The sequence below is a fragment of the Oncorhynchus kisutch genome, linkage group LG26, assembly GCF_002021735.2.
Source record: "Oncorhynchus kisutch isolate 150728-3 linkage group LG26, Okis_V2, whole genome shotgun sequence".
Taxonomy (NCBI): domain Eukaryota; kingdom Metazoa; phylum Chordata; class Actinopteri; order Salmoniformes; family Salmonidae; genus Oncorhynchus; species Oncorhynchus kisutch.
In genome coordinates this window covers 30,789,119-30,815,721 of record NC_034199.2, presented here as the reverse complement: position 1 = coordinate 30,815,721, position 26,603 = coordinate 30,789,119, and the positions used below count along the sequence as shown (strand labels likewise).

The following is a 26,603-nucleotide window of genomic DNA, read 5'->3' as shown; positions in this document are numbered from 1 at the left end:
GTAAAGGTTAGGTTACTCGGTCCAACGCTCAAGGGTGTGGGGTCGACCAGCCTCATTATTGCAATAATTAAGCAATATTAAATAAATATGATTGGCTGAAGAAATGACCAAATCTCTCTCAGTACTAAATTTCCATGACACACTGTCAGTGATTTATTTAGAATTCAAAGGTACACTTAAACAGCATTGCTACCACAGCACTCTGCAGCGATACGCATCCCATCTGGATGCACTTAGTGGGACTATCATTTGTTTTTCAACAGGACAATGACCCAGCACACCTCCAGGCTGTGTAATGGCTATTTGACCAAGAAGGAGAGGGATGGAGTTCTGCATCAATGACTTGGCCTCCACAATCACCCAACCTCAACCCAATTGAGATGAGTTGGACAGCAGAGTGAAGGAAAAGCAGCCAACAAGTGCTCAGCATATGTGAGAACTCTTTCAAAACTTTTGGAAAAAAAATCCAGGTGAAGCTGGTTGAGTTAATGCAAACCTGTCATCAAGGCAAATGGTGGCTACTTTGATGAATCTCAAATATAAAATATATTTTGATTTGTTTAACACTTTTTTTGTTACTACATGACTCCATATGTGTTATTTCATAGTTTTGATGTCGTCACCATTAATCTACAATGTAGAAAATGGTACAAATAAAGAAAAACCCTTGAATTAGTGGGTGTGTCCATACTTTTGACTGGTACTGTATATATATATATATATCTCGATCATACTCATTATGTTGATTGATGATCTTCTGTGGCAGCGGTTATCACTCATAATTAGTCTACCTGGCATCTGTAATGCTGACTGTTTCGATTGACAGGCATTTACCCCAACCAGTTTATTCTGTGGCTTTCATATCTCCAGGACATCAGATAAGTCAAATTCACTCTGGAAATGTATATTTCCAACACACACACACATTTAAGACATGGAATTGTTTTAAGATGGTCATGCCAGGAATCATTTAGCTATTTGATTTAGATTTTTAGTACCCCTGTAACCATATAAAAATGTTTTGATAAAATATTGAATTTGGCCTTTACTACTTACAAATGAACATGAATAAATGGCAAAAAATACAGCCCCAAAAAATCTTAAGGAATAAGGTTTTGAAATGTCTGTCCTATATCTAGGAGATATAAGAAAGCTCAGGAAATATTTTAGTTTTTATAGACAAATATTTCACCTCTTATATTTGAAAGCAAAACTACCTCTATACTTCCATTCATTTCTATGGGTTACCTTCAGATGAGTCGTGACACTTGTGGGGGTCCTAGAGCAAAACAGATTAGATCATCGTGTCCGTGAGTCTCATCTTTCCATAGAGTGGTCATATTGATAAGGCCAAACCGTTCGGACTCTAGACATTTTTGTGAGAAGACTGATTTTCGAGACATCTCATGGTCCAACAAACACCGCTGTAGCCCGGTCACTTTCCTCCGCATATGCGGAAGGCTGACATTGGCGGATTGAGAGGCAGCTCATGCAAAAAACAGACATCTCTAGCTTAATCCTTCCTAATGGCTACCTTCATGCTACATAATAAACCCAAGTGTACCAATAGTTTGCAGAAACAATTACGATACTTACATGAATCCATGTATTTTCTTAGAGATGATAAACCCAAGGTCCTCCTCTTCACTTTTTTTCACACTGAGTGGTTTCAGGCTCGCGGAAGTGTGATTTTAAGTTTGATACTTCAGGTTAACAAGACAGTGCTGGAGGTTGTTTTCTTGACGTGTGACACAACCTCAACCTCTCCAAACCGACACACCATTTCTGGGAAATGTCTGGGGAAGTTTCAGGACTGTGCTTTCATTAATAAATCATATAAGGTGTTTGTTAATAGTCAGCTCACCATTTATAAAACATTTAATATTAAATGTTGATAAGCTGTTCATAAATACTAAATAACTGCATTCATAAATATTACTTTAAACACTTATAGCTTATCTCAATGGATGATAAACAAATCTGAAAAACTATTCTTTCAACAATTTTGTTAAAGTAGACAAACAAAGACAAATCAATATGCCAATATGGTCAGAATTAATACACTCTTAACTGTGCATTTTCCATCGGCAGGACGATCAATCATCATCCCGCCAAAAATAAATCTCACCCCAGAGGATCAATCTTCCAAAGTCTGATTCAATAAATGTTCATGAAAATGTGTTGTGAGAGTCAGGAACAACATTTATACTCTCCATGGTATCAGAAGTCCTTTCATTCAACATATTTCCTCCTTATGTCTATCACTGTCCTCTCCAAAGCCCATCAATCCCATCACAAGTTCAACAGGCTGTTCTTCTCTGGGCACCTCGTCTTTCTGCACGCGGGGGTACGCCACGTACGCATCATACAGCTTCCCATCAGAGTCAGACACAGGTAAAACAAAATAGGTGTTAGTGCTGGGCTGGAGCAAATGTCTCCACAAACCTGCCTAACAGAGGAGGCTTGGTTATTAATGACACCATAGTTGCTTGTGTTTCATGGTAACATGGCCTATTCAGTGCCTCGTATGAAACTTTCTCTCTGTTTCCTCTGTCATGGAAAATGCTGTGCTTGCATACTGCAGCTGTGGGATGTGCTACAGTACCTTGCTACTGATTTTACTTGTGGTCAGGTGGGGAATGGGAAACAAGCAATGCAACATTCATGTGTGTGGGTTTAAGTGTGGGCCTGGGGGTTTGTGGGGAGACATGCTGTATGTGCATTACTGTCTGTATCTGGTGTAGAATGTATGTTTATGTTAGTGCGAGTTTCCATTTTGTGAATGCACACCATACAATGAGTCTGCAGATAGTGTGTATGTCTGCGTGCGCGTGTGTGTGTGTGTGCATGCTGAGGCATGTTTCTATTAATGCTTCCGTGAGTGTTCTTGCGAAGTATATATGCGGTAAAGCGTCTCTCATTGCTTACCTGTGTTTGTGTGGAGAAGCGGGAACATCCTCCTGAGAGACAGCATGATGTCGATCTTGAAGCAATGGTAAATAACAACACTAAAAGTAAACACCAATACCAGAGTGATCAGTAGTACCCCAATAGGGAACAGATAGTTTGGATCTGTACAGAAAAAGAGAGTGGAGATAGCATTTAAAATACATAATGTCGAGCTGACTGGCTTTATTCTTCAACCATTTTTGTTCAAAAGTGGTGAGGTTTCAGATGTTATAATACACTATCAAAACAAGAGTAAAGGGCCAGGATAATATGTGTGTGATCTCTTTTGAAACATTTTTATGTTATCTTCCAGAAAGTGTTGTGTTACCTGTAGGCTGTAGTGTGAAGGAGGCAGAAGGACTGCCTCTGTCGCTGGAAACCTTACACGTGTAATGGATGGAAAAGTCTTCCTCTTCCACCGTCAAGAAATTCAAATTACGCTCCAACCATACACCCTCCTTCTCTTCAGAAAAGTTCCCCCTTGTGAACACACAATCAAACCATCATGGCCACAGTTAAGATAACATATACTGTTATTGGCGCCGGAGGGGATGGCTGCCGTTTCATGGGCTCCTAACCAACTGTGCTACTTTGTGTGTTTTTTTGCATTGTTTGTAACTTATTTTGTACATTGGTCTCGATTACTCACCTCGAACTAGACAAAGATTTTTACTTGAATGAGTCTTCTGCAAAGGATATACTGTTTCTCAGAGACCAGGCCCAAATCCCCGTCATTCGCGTGAAGAAAAGACAGCGGTACAGGGGGTGGAGATCAGGGTGCCTTGAGAGAATTTGTCAGCGAGTGAGTAACCTGCCTCTACTATCCATTCTATTGGCCAACATGCAATCACTGGAGAATAATCTGGATGAGCTCCATTCGAGACTATCCTACCAACGGTACATTAAAAAGTGTAATATCTTATGCTTCACCGAGTCGTAGCTGGACGACAACAAGGATAATATTCAGTTGGCCGGGTTTTCCGTACATCCGCAGGACAGAACAGCTACATCCGGTAAGACGAGGGTGGTGGTGTGTGTCAATAACAGCTGGTGTATGATGCCTAATATTAAGGAAGTCTTAAGGTATTGCTCGCCTGAGGTAGAGTACCTCATGATAAGCTGTAGACCACACTATCTTCATCTATATTTTTCGTAGCCATCTAATTACCACCAGAAACTGATGCTGGCACTAAGACCGCACTCAACGAGCTGTATAAGGCCATAAGCAAACAAGAAAATGCTAATCCAGAAACGGCTCTCCTAGTGGCCGGGGACTTTAATGCAGGCAAACTTAAATCTGTTTAGCCTAATTTCTACCATCATTCACTAACATTTTCAACCTCTCCCTGACCAAGTCTGTAATACCTACATGTTTCAAGCAGACAACCACAGTCCCTGTGCCCAAGGAAGCAAAGAACAACCTGCCTAAATGATTACCGCCCCGTAGCACTCACGTCGGTACCCGTGAAGTGCTTTGAAAGGCTGGTCATGGCTCTCATCAACAACATCATCCCGGAAACCCAAGACCCACTCCTATTCGCATACCACCTCAACAGATCCACAGATGACACTGTCTCAATTGCACTCCACACTGCCCTTTCCCACCTGGACAAAAGGAACACCTATGTGAGAATGCTGATAATTGACTACAGCTCAGCATTCAACACTATAGTGCCCACAAAGCTTATTACTAAGCTAAGGACCCTGGGACTAAACACCTCCCTCTGCAACCTGGACTTCCTGATGGGTCGCCCCCAGGTGTTAAGGGTAGGCAACAACACATCTGCCACGCTGATCCTCAACACTGGGGTCCCTCAGGGGTGCATGCTTAGTCCCCTCCTGTACTCCCTGTTCACCCACGACTGCGTGGCCATGCATGCCTCCAACTCAATCATCATGTTTGCAGACGACACTACAGTGGTAGGCTTGATTACCAGCAACGACGAGACAGCCTACAGGGAGGAGGTGAGGGCCCTAGGTGGTGTCAGGAAAATAACTTCACACTCAAGGTCAACAAAATGAAGGAGATAATCGTGGACTTCAGGAAACAGCAGAGGGAGCACCCCCCTATCCACATCGATGGGACAGTGGTGGAGAAGGTGGAAAGTTTTAAGTTCCTCGGCGTACACATCACGGACAAACTGAAATGGTCCACCCACACAGACAGCGTGGTGAAGAAGGCGCAGCAGCGCCTCTTCAACCTCAGGAGGCTGAAGAAATTTGGCTTGTCACCAAAAACACTCACAAACTTTTACAGATGCACAATCGAGAGCATCCTGTCGGGCTGTATCACCGCCTGGTATGGCAACTGCTCCGCCCATAACCGTAAGGCTTTCCAGAGAGTAGTGAGGTCTGCACAACGCATCACCGGGGGCAAACTACCTGCCCTGCAGGACACCTACACCACCTGATGTCACAGGAAGGCCAAAAAGATCATCAAGGACAGCAACCACCCGAGCCACTGCCTGTTCACTCCGGCGCCGGATGAATGACCTACACACAATCCAACACCATCATTAAGTTTGCTGATGACACAACAGTGGTAGGCCTGATCACCGACAATGATGAGATAGCCTATAGAGAGGAGGTCAGAGACCTGGCAGTGTGGTGCCAGGACAACAACATCTCCCTCAATATGAGCAAGACAAAGGAGCTGATCGTGGACTACAGGAGAAGGAGGGCCGAACAGGCCCCCACTAATATTGAAGGGGCTGTAGTGGAGCGGTTCGAGAATTTCAAGTTCCTTGGTGTCCACATCACCAACAAACTATCACGGTTCAAACACACCAAGACAGTCGTGAAGAGGGCACGACAACAGCTTTTCCACCTCAGGAGACTGAAAAGATTTGTCATGGGTCCCCAGATCCTCAAAAGATTCTACAGCTGCACTAGCGAGAGCATCCTGACCGGCACTACAGAGGGTAGTGTGTACAGCCCAGTACATCACTGGGACCAAGCTTCCTGCCATCCAGGACCTATATACTAGGCGGTGCCAGAAGAAGGCCCAAAAAATTGTCAAAGACTGCAGTCACCCAAGTCATAGACTGTTCTCTCTGCTACAGCACGGCAAGTGGTACCGGAGTGACAAGTCTATGTCCAAAAGGCTTCTTAACAGCTTCTACCCCCAAGCCATAAGACTGCTGAACAATTAATCAAATGCCCACCTGGATCATCTATATTGACCCCCCACCCACTTTGTTTTTACACTGCTGGTACCCTCTGTTTATTATCTATGTATAGTCACAAATAACCTTGACTAACCTGTACCCCTGCACATTGACTCAGTACTGGTACCCCCTGTATATAGCCTCGTTATTCTTATTTTATTGTGTTACTTTTCATTACATTTTTTACTTCAGTTGATTTAGAAAATACAACTCTATTTCTTGAACTGCATTGTCGGTTAAGGGCTTTAAGGGCTTGTAAGTAAGCATTTCATGGTAAGGTTGTTGTATTCGGAGCTTGTGACAAATACAATTTGATTTGATGTTCTGAAGTTTCAAAGCAAGCACTATGTATTCAGGGATATGGATCCTATCTTAATCTTAGTGGTATACCTGATACGATACCAACAGTTTAGATACTATACAATAGAACAATGCAGCAAACACTGCATTACACAGTAAGAACCTCATAGCTACACCACCTGGTATGGGAACTGCTTAGCCTCCGACTGCAAGGCATTGCAGAGGGTTGTGCGTACAGCCCAGTACATCACTGGGGCCAAGCTTCCTGCCATCCAGGACCTATAGACTTGGCAGTGTCAGAGGAAGGCCCAAAGCCATAGACTGTTCTCTCTGCTACCGCACGGCAACGGTACCGGAGTGCCAAGTCTAGGTCCAAAAGACTCCCGAACAGCTTCTACCCCCAAGCCATGAGACTCCTGAACAGCTAATGAAATTATTTGCATTATTTTCTTCTTTTCTTTTTTCTTCTTTAAAAAATATACATTTTTTATTTATTTTTTACATCAGTTTATTTTAGTAAATACTTTCTTAACACTCATTTTTCTTAAAATGGCATTGTTGGTTAATGACTTGTAAGTAAGCATTTCACTGTTGTATTCGGTACGTGACAAATAACATTTAATTTAATACCAACGGGCGGGCATGGTGATGGTATTTAGATGGTTTGGGTATGCCTCAGGACCTGGACGACTTGACTTAATACAAGGAACCATGTATTCTGCTCGATATCAGAGAATTCTACAGGAGAGTGTCATACCATCCGTCTGTGAGTTGAAGCTAAGGTGCAGCTGGATCATGCAGCAAGACAATGATCCAAAACACAATCACGTCTACATGAAAATTGTTGAAAAGCAACACATTTGTAGAATTCTTAGTGTGTATTGTGATGCTGTTGTGTTGTCTCAACCTACCTTTGTGATTCCTGAAAGACGCGCTCTGAGACAATTTTGGAAATTGAGTTATCTCGCGCTATCCAATTCAAATTTGCACAATGTTTATTCCCCACACTCGGGACAAACACCCGACACATCTTACTGAAGGAAGAACCTAGGCGACAAACATTGAATTCGTTATTTGCATCATGAATTAAAAGAACTGTACAAACTCACGCACGCACACACACATACACACACACACACACACACACACACACACGCACAAACATATGCACACACATATACAGTACATGTTCTATAGTGGCTTTACTCACCCAAATCTGCTTTGATGATCTCATTGGCAGGTTCAACCACTTTGGGCTCCAGGCAATACTCCACTGAAATGATGACAATGATTCCAAAACATCATAGACCGACAGAAATATGCAGTCACATGACCCTATTGAAAATTGCCCTTTCTAAGCTCTCACAGAGCTTTCAAAGCAGCCTCTATGAAATCATAACCTCTGATTCAGGGTCATATACAATGCTTTCAGAAAGTATTCACACCCCTTGACTTTGTACACATTTTGTTGTGTTACAGCTTGAATTTAAAATTGATTCCATTTAGATTATTGTATCACAGGCCTACACACAATACCCCATCATGTCAAAGTGGAATTATGTTTTTCGAAATGGTTACAAAAAATGAAAAGCGGAAATGTCTTTAGTGTAAGTATTCAATGCCTTTGTTATGGCAAGCATAACTAAGTTCAGGAGTAACATTTTTCTGAACAAGTCACATAATAAGTTGCATGAACTCACTCCGTGTGCAATAATAATAATAATAATAGATTTTAATAGATGTTTGAATGACTACCTCATGTCTGTACCCCACACATACATTACAGTACAATTACATGTAAGGTCCTGTCACGTCCTGACCTTAGTTCCTTTTGTATGTCTCTGTTTTAGGTTGTTCAGGGCGCGAGTTGGGGTGGGCATTCTATGTTTTGTTCTATGTTTGTATTTCTATGTGTTTGGCCTGGTATGGTTCCCAATCAGAGGCAGCTGTCAATCGTTGTCTCTGATTGAGAACCATACTTAGGCAGCCTGGTTTCGCCCTTGAGTTGTGGGTAGTTGTTTTCTGTCTCTGTACCAGACAGAACTGTTTCGTGTTGGTCTTTTTTTGTTATTTTGGTCATAGTGTTCTGAGTTAAAATAAATATACATCATGAACACGTACCACTCTGCACTTTGGTCCTCTTCACCTTCTTCAACCCACGACAGCCGTTACAGGTCCCTCAATGTAGTGCATTTCAAACACAGATTCAACCACAAAGACCAGGGAGGTTTACCAAAGCCTCGCAAAGAAGGGCAACTATTGGTAGATGGGTAAAACAATAAAAATAAAGCAGGCATTGAATATCCCTTTGAGCATGGTGAAATAAGTTCAGGAGTAAAATTAATTACACTCACTGCAAAGATACAGGTTGGAAGGAAACCACTTAGGGAAGGAAACTGCTTAGGGATTTCGCCATGATGCAAGTGGTGACTTTAAAAAGTTACGGAGTTTAATGGATGTGATAGGAAGAAACTGAGGATGGATCAACAACATTGTAGTTACTCTACAATACTAACCTGATTGACAGGGCTCATGAAGGAAGCCTATACAGAATAAAAAATATTCTAAAACATGCATCCTGATTGCGACAAGGCACTAAAGTAATACTGCAAAACATGTGGCAAAGCATTTCACTTCTTGTTCTGAATACAAAGTGTTATGTTTGTGGAAAATCCAATGCAACACATTACTGACTACCACTTTCCCTATTTTCAAACATAGTGGTCGCTGCATCATGATATGGGTATGCCTGTCGTTAAGGACTGGGGAGTTTTTTATTTGAAAAAGAAACGGAATTCAGCTAAACACAGGCAAAATTGTGGAGGAAAACCTGGTTCCGTCTGCTTTCCAACAGGCACTAGGAGATGAATTCACCATTCAGCAGGTCAATAACCTTAAACACAAGGCCAAATCTACACTGAAGCTGCTAACAAAGAAAACTGTGAATGTTCCTGAGTGACCGATTTACAGGTTAGAATTAAATCTGCTTGAAAATCTATGGCAAGATCTGAAAATGGTTGTCAAGCAATGATCAACAACCAATTTGACAACTTAACGCATTTTGAAAAGAATAATGGGGAAATGTTGCACAATCCAGGGGTGGAAGCTCTTAGAGACTTACCCAGATAGACTCACAGCTATAAATCGCAACAAAGGTGATTCTAACATGTATTGACTCAGGGAGTTGAATACTTATGTAGATTCTTGACAAAAAAATGACAATTATATCTATTTTAATCTCACTTTGCTTCACAAGTTGTGGAAAAAGTCAACGTGTGTGACTAATTTCTGAAGTTACTGTCTCTGTAATGGCTGTGGTAAGGATTGGGGGTATATGGTAATAATCTGATCCTAGATCTGTGGTTAAGGACAACTTTTATGAGCTGTGCCAACAATACTCACCGTCCACCGTACTGTTGATGGTCTCTGAGATCCTGCCGCTGAGCCCTTCCAAGTTAAAGGTCATGGTGCAGGTGTAGAACGCATGGTCCTCAAGGGTGACCACTTCTACTCGGAGTAACTCCACAGCACTGTGACTGACATAACTAAACCTGTTCCACAAGGGATCATCTTCCACAATGGGTTCACAGCCCTGACAGGGTTCAAATAGAAATGCACACTGAAAGGTAGTGGTAATGGGATATGGCTAGTAGTACAAAATGAATATACAATTACACATAAGTTCTGATAATGTCTTACCTTAGAAGACCTACTCTCATAACAATTCAATGCAGTACAATGTGTGAGAGCAATGAACAATGTAAAGGGTATGTGCAGTGCTGTGTCTGTTGGAACATTGTCTCAAATGTAGTCACAAGTTTTCACTAGTAGTAATAACCCTACATTCCTATAGTTTTAAACACAAATTAAGCATACATAGAGACTGACTGGATGGCTGAAAAGAAAGAGTTCAAACAGACTTTCCAGCACTGTCAGGAAAGGGCAGACTGGGACCAGAAATCCGCCCGGGCGTTTCTGACTCACCGGACCATTTTTCCATTGGCCCATTTTCTTTCCTTGAGGCCCCCAAAAGGCCAGTTTTTGTCATTGTGGCCCCAATTATTAGCCAGATAATTATATTTTTGTACAAAAAAAACTAGTTAGACAATTCCATTGGGCTAAAAATGGACCAGCCCATCCACCATTTTCTCAAAATGCCAGATGGCTAGTACGCCCCTGCTGTCAGGCGTCCCCTCTCAACACTCTCCTATTGCACTGCACTGTCTGTTTACCCCATTGGACTCACCTTGTACCACTGGATGGAGTAGTTGTCTACTTCCCTGATATGGTCACTCAATGGGCAGTTCAGGAAAGAGGTGGCTGTGTTGGTCAGGACCTGTTGGGCCTTTTCTGGTCGACCGCATTCTTCTGGGTTGGTGTGGTTCACAATCAGTAAGGCAACCTTCTTGTAGCACTCAGAGGGTAGTCTGTTATCAAAGGTACCAGGAAAGATTTACACCACACACTCATATACACACACATATACACACACACAGCAGACAAATGTATAGCCCCTACCTCACAACACACTCATAGTCTCCAGCATCTTCCATCGTGATGTTAAAAATCCAAAGTGTCTTCCCCTTCACCAGAGTCTTTCCTGTCTTCCTGGTCAGCTCTGTCCCAGTCCTTAGGTAATACCATGAGATGTTATAGGGGATGCTGTGGTAGTTGAACCCATTGAGGTCCAACAGGGTGGATGTCAACATGGCAGCATCACCGGAAACTGAAAAGACCCACTCAGTCTCTCGTCCTTTGTCCTCACAGAGCTCTGCAAACAAAGAGTCTATAGAGTAAAGACAAACATGCAGTACAGGGACTGTTTGAGGACCACCATCTTATTTAACTTTTCTAGGATATTGGAATTTTGGATGAAAAGCATGCCCATATTCAACTGCCTGCTACTCATCCCCAGAAGATAAGATATGCATATTATTAGTAGATATGGATAGAAAACACTCTGAAGTTTCTAAAACTGTTTGAATCATGTCTGTGAGTATAACAGAACTTATGTAGCAGGCGAAAACCCGAGGACAAACCATTCAGATTTTTTTTCAATGGGTTTTCATTGGGAATACAGATTTTCTAAGGGTCTTGCTTGCAGTTCCTACCGCTTCCCCTGGATGTCACCAGTCTTTAGAAAATGGTTGAGGTTATTCCTTTGTGTAATGAAGAAGTATGGCCATCTTGAACGAGGTTCACTTCATGTGTACTGTTTGATAGAGGCGCATGACCAGAAAGCATGCTTCAGTTTATTTTCTTCCTGTATTGAACACAGATCATCCCGTCTTCAATTTGATCGATTATTTACTTTAAAAAAATACCTAAAGGTGTATTACAAAAGTAGTTTGAAATGTTTTGACAAAGTTTACAGGTAACTTTTGAGATATTTTGTAGTCACAAGTTGGAACCGGTGTTTTTCTGGATCTAACGCGCCAATTAAATGGACATTTTGGATATAATATGGACGGAATTAATCGAAATAAAGGACCATTTGTGATGTTTATGGGACATATTGGAGTGCCAACAGAAGAAGCTCGTCAAAGGCATGATTTATATTTTTATTTCTGCATTTTGTGTCGCGCCTGCAGGGTTGAAATGTTTTCTCTCTTTTGTTTATGGAGGTGCTAATGGCCTCGTTTGCTTTTACCGAAAAGCCTTTTTGAAATCTGACATGTTGGCTGGATTCACAACACGTGTAGCTTTAATTTGGTATCTTACATGTGTGATTTCATGAAAGATTGATTTTTATAGGAATTTATTTGAATTTGGCACTCTGCATTTTCTCTGGCTTTTGGCCAAGTGGGACGCTACCGTCCCACATATCCCAGAGAGGTTAATGAGGCCACCTCTTAAAGAACAGAATATGTTGGGGAAATGATGCACACCAAAAAAGTATGCAATTATTACACGTGTCATGTAGTATGCATAGACAGAGTTTTTACAGAGAGGGTCCTTTCAAAATATATCTCTTCACAACAAATGTTCATTTTTTTATTAACACTGATGGTGTTAAATCAATATTGAAATGGTTGAGTCCGTGGACCCGTATAGACACCAAAACAGTGTTAACAGACCATTTAGTGTAAAGCCTTATTAAAATATTTCCCACAGTGTCTTGCCTTTCGAGCAAATTGTAGAGTTACCACCCATGACTGTATTTGTTAGTGACAGAGAAATTATTACTGTATTCATCCATTTTTGTTCCTAAGGATTTCAAAAAGTGAGATCCGAAGTGAATATGTTGTCATAAAAAATAATGTTTCATAACACCTTAGTTTGCAGGCATAGTTTTAACCTAATACAGGGGCCTGAAACTCATACACGTCACTTTGAACTAAAACCATGCCCATCATCATATTTCTCAGGATAATTTTTTTATTTTATTTTTTCTTTCAATATTGTTGTGACTTGACTATCATTAATGTGATGACTGTTATTTATCGAATGAACAAACTATGTTCAATTGTTATTCGATTTAAAATAATCATGTAACAATTAACTCGTTATGAATTTGGGACACCACAGAAGAAGTTGTTTAACATGATAGCATCTCCTGAAATAAACTCAAAGATATATATAGATAACACTTAGTAACCATTACCTCATATCAGTACCATTCTGAATGTTGCATACTCCTTGATATCTGAAAGAACTCTAACCTCACGAATCAGCATTATGCAAATTGGCTTAATTATTTATTTACTAACTAACTAAATAATAACACAGAATCCATACATACACACTTACATGAGATAAAAATCCCTAGTGGACTGACAAGATATGACGGCTTGTTAAACATATGCAGAGGGAGGGGTAGATAAAGAGAGGGAGAGACAAAGAGAGTCAAACTTATCGTACATTTAGAAACTACCTTCAAATTAATAATAATACTTTGCTCAAGAACCACCTCTCATTTGGGTAAGGAACGCAATGTATTTATGTGTAGATGTCTTTGTTCGTCGTCTATCTCTGTTGGACTCGATTGATCATTCTATGGGAAACGGGGTCGTTGTCTTTAGTGTCCCATTCAGTCTAAGGCCCGGCTTGTCCACAAGAGGTCACAATGTCCTTCTTCTTTGTAGAGCTTCTCTGGTAGTGAAGTGTTTGTTAGGCCAGATACTTTAGATGCACAAACGATTGTATAAGATGGAATGTTTTCCTTCCCACCTCGTGTCTTTAGTAAAAGTTCTAGGTCCACTTTTACATGCACAGCTGCAAACTGAATGTTTATGGTCTCGTAATGGAGGTTATCTTCTCACTTAGTGTTGTTTTTCAGAGTTTCCAACCATTTCATAACGTCCAGCTCGCGATTCCCGTCGGCTGGTCTGGTAGTTTCAACCATTTGTAACGTCCATCTCCGTTCGTCTGCTGGTCTCAATGATTTATTATTCAGGGTTCAGCTCCCGACCACTTTACACACCAGTGGTAACCCAGCAATGTACTGGTCTCACCATTTTCAGCAGTGTAGCCACTGCTCCACACTTTCTGGTCTGAATATGTTCATTCTTAGCGAGTCCTTTTAAGCACTCTGGTCGGAAAGGCAGTTCCATCACACTGACACGCTCTTCTGACCTCATTAGGGCCGTGGTTTAGTTAATGTGAAGACTAAAATCATATTTCTATCTTTTCAAAAATAGTTTAATTGTTCTTCATATTGTATTGACATCCTATGGGATGGAAACTATACAGATAAAATATGTACACCTTCCAAGTTAGTTATTTCGTTATCCCATCCTTAATTAGGTCACAAAAGAATAAACAATATGACAGGATTATTCTTTAGATCCCCACGTGCCATTCTTAACATTCCTATCTTATGAATATTGTTCCAAAGTTTATTTTTGGCTGTTGGAGTTTTGGGCGCAAAATGTCTCTGTAACAAAGGAATTACAATCTTAATACTTATTTTCCACCATAATTTGCAAATAAATTCATTAAAAATCCTACAATGTGATTTTCTGGATTTTATTTCTTTTTTCTCATTTTGTCTGTCATAGTTGAAGTGTAGCTACGATGAAAATTACAGGCCTCTCTCATCTTTTTAAGTGGGAGAACTTGCACAATTGGTGGCTGACTAAATACTTTTTTGCCTCACTGTATACAGTGGGGAGAACAAGTATTTGATACACTGCCAATTTTGCAGGTTTTCCTACTTACAAAGCATGTAGAGGTCTGTAATTTTTATGCAATAAAATGCAAATGAATTACTTAAAAATCATACAATGTGATTTTCTGGATGTTTGTTTTAGATTCTGTCTCTCACAGTTGAAGTGTACCTATGATAAAAATTACAGACCTCTACATGCTTTGTAAGTAGGAAAACCTGCAATATCGGAAGTGTATGTTGTTCTCCCCACTGTATATTTTTATTTCACCTTTACTTAACCAGGTAGGCCAGTTGAGAACAAGTTCTCATTTACAACTGCGACCTGGCCAAGATAAAGCAAAAGCAGTGTGACACAAACAACACAGAGTTACACCTGGAATAAACAAACATACAGTCAATAATACAATATATATTTTTTTATACAGTGTGTGCAAATGAGGTAAGATAAGGGAGGTAAAGCAATAAATAGGCCATAGTGGTGTAATAATTACAATTGATCTATTAAACACTGGAGTTGTTGTGCACTTGAGTGAGGACCCAAAAGCGGTTTAACAAAAACAGAGTCCTTTAATGTAAAAACACAGGGAAGACATAGATCCTCTTCAGATGTAGAAAATGGCAAAATAGACAACCCTCAGAGAGGGCGACAAATGAACAAAAGAGTCCCCTTCTTAGCAGCAGAGGAGAATAGCTGGGTTGCGGCGACAGACTGCTGGTCTCTCTGGGTAGGCGCGGGTCGTAGCGGACAGAGGTACCTGATCACACGTAGCATCAGAAGAACAGGCAGATTCCGACAGAATGGGACAAGGGTGAAGCAAACGAGACGATAGTTTGGTTCTGGCATGAGAAACTCAAATGAGAATCTGACAAAGAAAGAAGCAGGAACAGAGAGAGAAATAGAGACCTAATCAGAGGGAAAAAAGGGAACAGGTGGGAAAAGGGTGAACGAGGTAGTTAGAGAAGATGAGGAACAGCTGGGGGAAGGAGAGGAAGAGAAGGTAACCTAATACGACCAGCAGAGGGAAACGGAGTGAAGAGAAAGAACAGGAACAAGACATAATATGACAATACATGACAGGAGTGACAGATGTGCAGAAGATGAATGTGCAAGTAGAGATACTGAGGTGCAAAGGAGCAAAAAAAATATATAATATGGGGATGAGGTAGTTGGGTGGGCTATTTACAGATGGGATATGTACAGGTGCAATGATCGGTAAGCTGCTCTGACAGCTGATGCATAAAGTTAGTGAGGGAGATATAACACTCCAGCTTCAGTGATTTTTGCAATTCGTTCCAGTCATTGGCAGCAGAGAACTGGAAGGAAAGGCGGCCAAAGGAGGAGTTGGCTTTGGGGATGACCAGTGAAATACACCTGCTGGAGTGTGTGCTACGGGTGGGTGCTGCTATGGTGACCAGTGAGCTGAGATAAGGCGGGAGCCAGAGGGAGAGTTTCCCCTCCTGCCTTATTTAGATGGGGTGTGAAAGTGTCAGAAAACCTGCCCAGCCCCCCACTCCTCTCCTGTGGGAGAGAGGGTGGGTCTCTGGCTGTCTGTCAGCTATTTGCCAAGATTATCCAAGGCCTTTGATACTCAGCAAGGAGAGAGTCAATATCTATGACAATATCTATGTTTGTGCAAGTACATTGATTGATTAATCTTATGCTACACAAAGACAAATAAGTGTATGTACCCCTTTAGTAACAAATCTAAACCTTTTATTCTGAGAGTGTACAGTAATACAAGGACCACATCAGGCCTGCAAGTCATATTATGCTGTCTTACAAGGTGATGTGTAATTCCTATTGAAATCCAATCAGTGGGTGGAGATCCAACAGTTGGAAAATGAATTCACCTGCAACCTGCATTCAGAATGACTGTCAGGGTTAGGAACATTAGGAACTAACTGATTTGAACTAAGTGATTGGATTAGTTTAGAAAAATGTATGTAGTTTATCTTTGTGTAGTATACGATAAATCAGTCAATCAATGTACGTGCACAAACATAGATATTGAAACAAACAATTCTAAAATGTCAACTTGTAATAGAGAATGCTGGGAAGTAATAATCAACGTAGTTTTGGTTCAAAGTGATGTGTATGTGTTTCAGGCCCCTGTATTAGAGTAAAACTAGGCCCTCAAAATAAGGTCTTATTAAAGACGTATGGTATTATGATAAATATATATATTTTTTATGATAGCATTCACTTAGGATCTCAATGTGTACTGTGGAATGGCGCCGGAGAGAATGGCTGATGCTTTACATGCTCCTAACCAACTGTGTTATTTTGTTCATTTTTTTTGCATTGTTTGTAACTTATTTTGTAACTTATTTTGCACATAATGTTGCTGCTACTGTCTCTTATGACCGAAAATAACTTCTGGACATCAGAACAGCGATTACTCACCACGAACTGGTAGAAGCTTTTTCCTTTAACGAGTCCGACTAGAAGGATATACTGCTTTCCCGGGAACAGGCCTAAATCCCCATCATTTGCATGCATAGAAGATGGAGAAAAAGGGGGCAGAGGTTGGGCTGCCAGCTAAGAATTCGTAGGTGAGTGAGTAAACCCCCACTGCCATCCGTTCTATTGGTAAACATGCAATCATTGTAAAATAAAAATCGATGACCTACGAGCAAGATCAAACTACCAACGGGACATTAAAAACTGTAATATCTTATGTTTCACTGAGTCGTGGCTGAACGACGACATGAACAACATACAGCCGGCAGGTTTTACACTGTATCAGCAGGATAGAACAGCAGCCGATGGTAAGACATTATACCTGTTTTCGGAATACAACAGGATATAATGAGGACTGCATGAAATATGTCTTGTATGTAATTAACATTTTTTTTTTTAAGGGACTGATCTTGCGATATATTTTGGTTGTTTTCTCTTCTTTTTTTCATAAAAAAATAAATACATTTAACGAACAATTGAATCCAATGAACTGAGCAGACTGGGCTGACTTGCTTATAACCTTGCTAGGACTTATGAGCAGGCATGTATAAGATTGTGCTGTTATTATTTATATTAATATTATCTATTATTGTTACTATACATATTTTTTCCTGACTGTTATCCATGTTATTTGGTTAGTTCTCTTAGGCATCCTCATAGATAATTATGTTATCATGGGACTGCACATTTTTTCCCTCTGACCAACACCAATTGGTGGCCAAGGGTTTGCCTTATGACGCACCTTTGCGTCCTGAGTCAGGGAGATGGTCTGATGGTCTTAGTGACAACAGACCTAGATATGGGGGGAGGTTTTAGTTGGTAGAATATTAGGACAATTGGAGATTTACAAAGTTGCAGCTACAGTATGCTAAACAGTGCACATTATTATGGTACTGCTATATGGACACTTAATAATCATGGTGCTTTATAATGGTAAGATTACAAACATTGGTTGTGGTAAGTATAATTGAAACTTGGGTATCATTACGGTAAGTGGGGAAATAAGTATAGCAAGTTATAATTGTAATGGCTTAGCAGATCATAAAAATAATATCAATTTTTACATGGCTAAAAGAGAAACAATATAATATCTATTGTTTACAGTAAACTCATTCTACAAATATAGATGAGGTTGGGTGGAAAAGAGACTGGGAGGTAGAAATATATTTTCGTCATGGTCAAAATAACTCAAAAGGGGTGATTATACTAATTAATACAAATTTTGATCCAAATGTGCAAACAGATCCGCAAGGACGATGGATTCTTTTAAATATGCTATTGGACCAAAAACAGATCTCATTCTACAAACAGAAATCATTCTACAAACTATCACTCTCAAGACTTAAGGAGATCACAAAGATCATGGATACATTAGAACTAGTGGATATATGGAGGTTTAAAAACCCAGACCTAGAGAGATATTTATCAAGCTATCCGTCTTGATTACTTCCTAGTCTCGTTCCTGTTGGCATCAAAAGTTTTAAAAGTATTAATATGAGACTGAATGCGATCGGACCACCATTTAATTGGCCTCCATAAAACTCTTACAGAATTTCCACGTGGACGGGGATATTGGAAATGTAATCAAAGCCTATTGGATGACAATTTGTTCTTAACTAAGACAAAATAATTCATAATTTACTTTTTTGTACAGCATAGGTACAGCAGATCCCCTTATTGTATGGGACACTTTCAAATGTACTTTTAGAGGCCATTCAATAGAATGCTCATCATTAAAACATAAGCAGTTTAGGTCAAAAGAGATTAGACTGATAAAGGAAATAGAGGAAGCAACAGTGCAGGTAGATGGTAATGGAAACTGTACTATAGAGACACAAAATAGGTTAGAGGAAAAACAAAAAGACATGGAGGTACTTATTCAAGAACGATCAAGTGTAATGTATTACAAAAATAAAGCGAATTGGATGGAAAATGGGGAAAGATGCATTTTTGAATCTTCAACACAGAAATTCTACCAAAAATAATTTACAGAAACTCGTTACAAATGATGGTTATCCATGATTCACAAAATGATATTTTGAAAGATGACTCTAGTTTTTTCTTAAGTCCACAATCTGGATCCCTGCACAGTCTCATTGAAGATTTTGATCACTTTTCTAGCCCCTCTGGATTAAAACCTAATTATGACAAGTGTACCATATTACGTATCGAATCATTAAAAAAGACAGTGTTTACACTACCTTGTAGTTTACCAATAAAATGGTTTGATGGTGAAGTAGACATACTTGGTATTCACATCTCAAAAAATATAAATTAATTTACCTAAATTAATTTCAATAGAAAGTTAGCAAAAATAGATACGATTTTGTAACCATGGAGAGGTAAATACTTGTCTATTTATGGAAAAATTACATTGATGAACTCTTTCGTCACAGTTGACTTACTTACTAATGGCATTACCAACTCCAGATGATTTGTTTTTAAAATCATATGAGCAAAGAATATTTCATTTGATTTGGAATGCTAAGCTAGACAAAATTAAACATTTAGGTTGGAGTCATTAAAACTCGTTTTTCAACCACTCCACAAAATTCTTGTTAACAAACTATAGTTTTGGTAAGTCGGTTAGGGCATCTACTTTGTGCATGATACAAGTCATTTTTCCAACAATTGTTTACAGATCATTTCCCTTGTAATTTACTGTATCACAATGCCAGTGGGTTAGAAGTTTACATACACTAAGTTGACTGTGCCTTTAAAGAGCTGGGAAAATTCCAGAAAATTATGCCATGGCTTTAGAAGCTTCTGATAGGCTAATTTACATAATTTGAGTCAATTGGAGGTGTATTTGTGGATGTATTTCAAGGCCTACCTTCAAACTCAGTGTCTCTTTGCTTGACATCATGGGAAAATCAAAAGAAATCAGCCAAGACATCAGAAAATAAATTGTGGACCTCCACAAATCTGGTTCATTGTTGGGAGCAATTTCCAAATGCCTGAAGGTACTACGTTCATCTGTACAAACAATAGTATGCAAGTATAAACACCATGGGACCACGCAGCCGTCATACCACTCAGGAAGGAGACGCGTTCTGTTGCAAAAAGTACAAATCAATCCCAGAACAACAGCAAAGGATCTTGGGAAGATGCTGGATGAAACAGGTACAAAAGTATCTTTATCCACAGTAAAATTAGTCCTATATCGACCTAACCTGAAAGGCCGCTCAGCAAGGAAAAAGCCACTGCTCCAAAACCGCCATAAAAAAGCCAGACTACAGTTTGCAACTGCACATGGAGACAAAGATCGTACTTTTTTGGAGAAATGTCCTCTGGTCTGATGAAACAAAAATAGAACTGTTTGGCCATAATGACCATCGTTATGTTAGGAGGAAAAAGGGGTAGGCTTGTAAGCCAAAGAATACCATCCCAACCGTGAAGCACGGGGGTGGCAGCATCATTTGTAGGGGTGCACTTCACAAAATAGATGGCATCATGAGGTTGGAAAATTATGTGGATTTATTGAAGCAACATCTCAAGACATCAGTCAGGAAGGTAAATCTTGGTTGCAAATGGGTTTTCCAAATGGACAATGACCCCAAGCATACTTCCAAAGTTGTGGCAAAATGGCTTAAGGACAACAAAGTCAAGGTATTGGAGTGATCATCACAAAGCACTGACCTCAGTCCTATAGAAAACTTTTGGGAAGAACTGAAAAAGCGTGTGAGAGCAAGGAGGCCTACAAACCTGACTCAGTTACACCAGTTCTGTCAGGAGGAATGGGTCAAAATTCACCCAACTTATTGTGGGAAGCTTGTGGAAGGCTACCCGAAACGTTTAACCCAAGTTAAACAATTTAAAGGCAATGCTACCAAATACTAATTGAGTGTATGTAAACTTATGACCCAATGGGAATGTGATGAAAGAAATAAAAGCTGAAATAAATCATTCTATCTTCTATTGTTCTGACATTTCACATTCTTAAAGTAAAGTGGTGATCCTAACTGACCTAAGACATGGGATTTTTACTATGATTAAATGTCAGGAATTGTGAAAAACTGAGTTTAAATGTATTTGGCTAAGGTGTATGTAATCTTCCGACTTCAACTGTATGTGAGAATGCTATTCATTGACTACAGCTCAGTGTTCAACACCATAGTGCCCTCATAGCTCATAACTAAGCTAAAGACCAAGGGACTGAACACCTCCCCCTGCAACTGGATCCTGGCTAAACAATATATGTAACAAGACATCCGTCACGCTGATCTTCAACACGGGGGCTCCTCAGGGGTGTGTGCTCAGTCCCCTCCTGTACTCCCTGTTCACTCATGACTGCACGGCCAGGCACGACTCCAACACCATCATTAAGTCTGGCTAAGGTGTATGTAAACTTCCGACTTCAACTTTATATATATTTTTAAATGATATTGTTGATGCAATTTCAATGGTGTTCGAGTTGCTTTTTGTGTTACCAAATTTTCTTGAGAGGATTTTACTGTATAACTTTTCACTGCATCCAAGTTACTTGACATAGCATCCAAGTTACTTGGCATTTCAAAGAGCTCTCAGTCAAGGCAAATTAATTAATATAATCTCACCGCCCACTCAGCCTGTCTTTTTAAACTTCCTGGTAGGTAGCCATGAGATAAAAAGTACTTTTCAGAATGACTGTTCAGGAACTTTAAAACGGTGTTTTTTTAACACAGGAGAATTTGCTCTGTGCTATACCTTTGAGAACACAAGAAACATGCACACAAATATTTTCCAGATTGCTGTATCAAAGGATATAATTCTATCAACACCCACCAGAGGTCAGACTTAAATCATGACAAAGTGAAGGACCATGTTTCCGGATATAGAGCTGTTAACTTAATTCAATCAGTACTTCTAGCTGTCCTCGTAACATGGTTGATTGATTGATTGATGGCTGATGAATTCTGTGGGTAAAGTTCATCCTACTTACCTCCTACTGCCTTGGAGTTGCCAGTGAGACAGAGGAGTGAGAAGAGCAAGAGCTGCAACCTCTGACTCCAATCCATAGCTGAAACAAAGAGACACACATAATCACTTGTGAGTTTTAGTCACACATTGACATAATAGACTCAAACAAACTATCAGAATCAAGGGTCACATCATACTGTCCAAAATCTTCAGCAAGTGAAGTGATCAGACACACAAAAGTACCATGCTTCTTTCTGACCATCCACTTAATCCCTTACTTGTCAACTGAATTTCTGTCTCCCACACAAACACACCCCAGAGCTACATAGCAAATTATCCAGTGTTAAATCAACACTGAGTGTTAAATTAGCACTTAAAGTGTGGACCCCTATAGACATTGGAAAGTGTTAAATTAACACACTGCTTAGTGTAAAGAATATATATATATTTATTTAATACTCCAGAGTGTCTATTCTGTCAAGTGAATTGTAGAGTTACAGCACTATCCATGACTGTATCTGTTAGTGACAGAGACATAGTTGTTGCATTCATCCATTTTCAGTCCAATAGCCTTCACCAAATGAGATCCTTAGTGAATATGTCATCATAAATTGTTTTATGTTTAACTGTAAGTCAGTTAAGAACAAATTCTTATTTTCAACAACAGCCTAGGAAAAGTGGGTTAACTGCCTTGTTCAGGGGTAGAACAACAGATTTTTACCTTGTCAGCTCAAGGATTCAATCTTTCAACCGTTCGGTTACTAGTCCAACTCTCTAACCACTAGGCTACCTGCCGCCCATTTAATGTTAAGGGCCTACACTCTGAACATAACAATTAAATGTTGAATTAACACTCATTGTTGTAAAATAACCCCAGTGTTAACCCCAAAATTCAGAAGGTTGGATATCCCCATTCCGGCTGGATTTCTACCAGAATTAGACATCATTTTGCAAGCCAGCATAATGTGACAGGTTATGTGATTATCTAAACATGGGTTAATTTAACCATCAGATGGGTTTTTATTCACTTTCTTTCTGGGTTGACCAAGCAGCCTGGTCTTTTTATTGAAATTATGGGCAAATGGGTTAAGTGCCTTGCTTAAGGGCACATCGACAGGTTTTTATCTAGTTGGCTAGGGGATACGAACCAGCGATCTTTCAGTTACTAGCCCAGTGCTGTTAACTGCTAGGCTACAGCCATAAGGCTGTGCCTTGACAGAGGCACTACAGGATGTGGAGTCAAGAGTGCTAGTAGGCGCCAGAATCAAATCTACATCTGTGCTCCCATTTGCCCATGTTTCTTGGAGATCATTTGAATGGTAACATTTTGTGATATTCAACTCGACCTGTGGTATAAGCACATTCATACAGTAGCTATTTCATAACACCTCAAATGAAAGTCACTATACTGAAGGTGTTTGTGCACACACTATAAAGCCATATGACAAGGTTATGACGTCCGTCATTCCTGTTATAACATCTGGTATGTAGACTCTTATGTAGCATGTAATAACATATGACAAAAGTTGTCTTGCAGACTGTATAATAGCAGTTGTTACTAACAGTTGACATTAGAGAATATGACAACAGGATGAACAGTCATCTATAAAACCCATTATTAACTAGTTTTATTACATCTTATGCCGTTACTCACTACTATTCAAAAAAACTTATGACAGCTTATGACATTTGGTATAATGTGTAATATAGCTGTTATAAAGGCTTCATCAATAAGGACACATACAGTAAAGTGTTGACCGAAATGTCTGATTAATGGTTTTAGTCAACCAGCTACAGTAACAATTTCAACCCATTGAAATGGATGGTGAAAAAGCACTCTAGTGAGAGAAGTACAGCATTATGATGGTTGTAGTAAGTCATTTCATTACTGGACGATCGCCAAAACCGGCATAGGGGAAAATGAATCAACGGTGTCACCCACACGGTGTCAATGTAATTACTCATATCTGACATGATTGACCTCTCACAATGAATCTGATGACTGATGTTGAAGACGTGAATGACTTGAGACAAAACAAATTGAAGATTTGGAGTGATAAACTCAGCAGAGTGCAAAGCAAAATAATGCAACTCACAAAAGACCATAACAGAGAAGAACATCAAGACAGTACAAAATATACAATTCAAAAAACACAAAATGCCAATTAACTGACTGAACCCTAGTCAACACTTTACTCAGATGTCAACCACACACACCACGAAGACATACTTTTTAGCAGGTTACTCTTTAGTCATCATGCAAGGCCACAGCTCTGTAAGCTATCTCTGCAACACGTGCATGGTCCATGCTTTTTACTCCATGATCATACAGAGTACTAACCAGCAACGACTAACACATTCCTAGCACTATAGCAACGCACATGGTAAGACAAGATAAGGTTCAACTTCTGTCACTTGCACACATAGCACAACAGTAATTCATTTGTGGATGGTGTCCAAACCTAATGCAATTATCTCCAAGCATATCAATGACAACATGAAGCTTTGTGATAAGAGTTATAAAACCAGGAGGGAGTTCCTCAAAATCCTGAAACTTCAAAGGATGGATCTGTTGGATCCTGTGTTTTACATTATAGCCATTACCATATATATGATTGAATATTATCTGCTGTTGGCTTGTGTGGATGTATGTATGTGTTATGCAACATAGCTGACTTAAAACATTGTTAAAAGCTTCAGGGCCATGGGCCTTTCTCATGATGGAAAAATACAGAAGACAGGACCTATGCAATTAGTTGGGGGGGGGGCACATTCAGAGCGTGGGGTTGCAGAACAAGCTGTCTTTTGTTAGATAACAGGAGCCAGGTGCGAGATAACTGTATCGAGCATGAGCGCATGGATGTTCTTCACAGCAACAGTTACATCTATCAACAGAAGCGCCAAGAGGCGGGGACCCGCCTGAGCGCCTGCAATAGGCTGAGCCAGTTTAAACCACGCCCAGTCTCTACTCTGACAGGCCGGCTCGGAAGCCGGAACTACTACTGCCATCAGGGTATATTATAATATCTTTGTCAGGAACAAGTCAGTTCTCTGTTTTGCCCTGCGAGGTGGGACAGAGAGCCCGTATATACGAAAATTGCATTTACCACTGATTGCTTAGCCAATAAAAAATACATAGTATACAATCGGTGACTCATTGTCATATTTATCCTGATACCAGATTCGAATTGACGCAACTCTAACAGATCTAACAAGAAACGAATGGTTAAAAGCTGGAATCCTTAGACGCTACATCCATTTTTGAACTTGTATATGAATGATATACTGTATACCCATTGACTCTTATAGGATATAACTTGTGAATCCCACATGAGCTTAGTTCAACTGTCGTACACCATCAGAACCAAAATACAAGCTTGTTTTACTCCAATGTTTGTAAACAATGTAAATGGAACCATCGTGGATGGTCAGTGCTTGCATCCATAGCGGTGTCTATGAATTTGAGTCTATATTTCTCCAGGCCCATCCCTCAGGTGCGGGGACCACTTTGTTTTTGATTCAATTAAGGATTCTATCTTTAAAGTAGGATTTCTTAGGATTTTGGGATTGTAATTTGAGAAAATGTCCATAATATATCTGCAGTAATAGTGGAACGATGGTGTTTCACAGTATAACTTACTCGCCAGTGTTGTGACTGGCTGTGATATTCGCCTATTGTTTTCTCCCGCCACAACGACATCTGTTGTCAAAATGGGAAAGCTGTTCTGACTTTGTGGCTATGTTATCTAGTAGAAATCCCTCTGTCAATTCCTGGTTGTAAAGATTCTACACTGTTCGCTCAATTTCTGTTCGTGTGAGAAAACAAACACGAAAATAGTGTAGGGGATCTATAGATATCTACTAGCACAATAGCAGATACCCATAGACTTCCACTAATTGCCTTAACGCAAGTGAGCATTGGCTTACCTCTTACCTCTAACTTCCTTCATACTGGACACATAAAAATGGTATCCACGAGTTCATCTGACTCTGGGGAAGTAGATAAAGGACCTCATTGCCAAAATATAAAAGTATCCTTTTAAGGCCTGCAGTGTGAACAAGACTTGAGAGCCTCCAGGCAGAGCTGCATAAATGGGGACTAGCTAATGAGCCATTGCAATTGACAAACGAGCCCCATGGTGGAGTTGCTTCTCCGTGAGGACAACAAACTTTACTGAAGACACTGTGTTGTGGTAGCCAGGTGGACCTCATGACATCGCTGCAGGACCATTCAAAAATCTATAAAGTTTCACTTTTTATCAGAACTTTTAACATGCTGTTAATCTTTCCCAATGGCTACCTTCATGCTACATAAGCCCAAGTGTACCAATAGTTCGCAGTAACAATTGCAATACTTACATGAATCCATGTATTTTAGAGATGATAAACCCAAGGTCCTCCTCTTCACTTTGTTTCACAGTGGTTTCAGGCTCGCGGAAGTGTGATTTTAAGTTAGATTCTTCAGTTTGGCAAGACAATGCTAGAGAATGTTTTCTTGAGGTGTGAAACAACCTCAGCTGGATTTTCCGCCATTGGATTTTAGAATCCCCAGTACTCCTAACCACACTTTCTTTGAAATGGGATTACAGTAAAGCAGGTTACCAGTCACAGCCAGTTCTACCTGTATGTAAACTAGACATAACAGAAGAGCTAGCACGCAACCAATTTGTGCAAATCGCCACACCCTTTCTGGGAAGTTTCAGGACCGTGCTTTCAT

At 40.0% G+C, this 26,603-nt stretch overlaps 2 protein-coding genes across 2 annotated transcripts in view; both read right to left on the bottom strand.

Moving 5' to 3' along the window:
- Window positions 1-1,378: 1,378 nt before the first annotated feature.
- Window positions 1,379-26,603, bottom strand: part of LOC109870727 (interleukin-1 receptor type 1) — a 48,518-nt gene continuing 23,293 nt past the window's right edge. The window contains exon 12 of the mRNA XM_031805841.1: window positions 1,379-2,326. Within this exon, the coding sequence (XP_031661701.1) occupies window positions 2,293-2,326 (34 nt within the window). The 3' untranslated portion in view covers window positions 1,379-2,292. The remainder of the gene's footprint in view (window positions 2,327-26,603) is intronic.
- LOC109871305 (interleukin-1 receptor type 2) lies at window positions 1,850-26,515 on the bottom strand. Its single transcript, XM_031805844.1, has 10 exons — window positions 26,246-26,515; window positions 21,909-21,986; window positions 10,935-11,187; window positions 10,663-10,843; window positions 9,819-10,008; window positions 7,627-7,689; window positions 7,328-7,463; window positions 3,278-3,429; window positions 2,929-3,072; window positions 1,850-2,371 (listed from the first exon to the last, which is right to left on the bottom strand). Exons 1-10 carry the CDS (start codon window positions 26,253-26,255, stop codon window positions 2,364-2,366), a joined length of 1,215 nt encoding a protein of 404 aa, XP_031661704.1. The 5' UTR covers window positions 26,256-26,515; the 3' UTR covers window positions 1,850-2,363.

Excerpts from the sequence above, each read along its gene's own strand:
- LOC109871305 (XM_031805844.1), bottom strand. Across the intron at positions 10,844-10,934 it reads GACTATGAGTGTGTTGTGAG|ACTACCCTCTGAGTGCTACA; the intron begins GTAGGGGCTATA and ends CTTTGATAACAG. Across the intron at positions 7,690-9,818 it reads CATCAACAGTACGGTGGACG|TGGAGTATTGCCTGGAGCCC; the intron begins GTGAGTATTGTT and ends TCATCATTTCAG.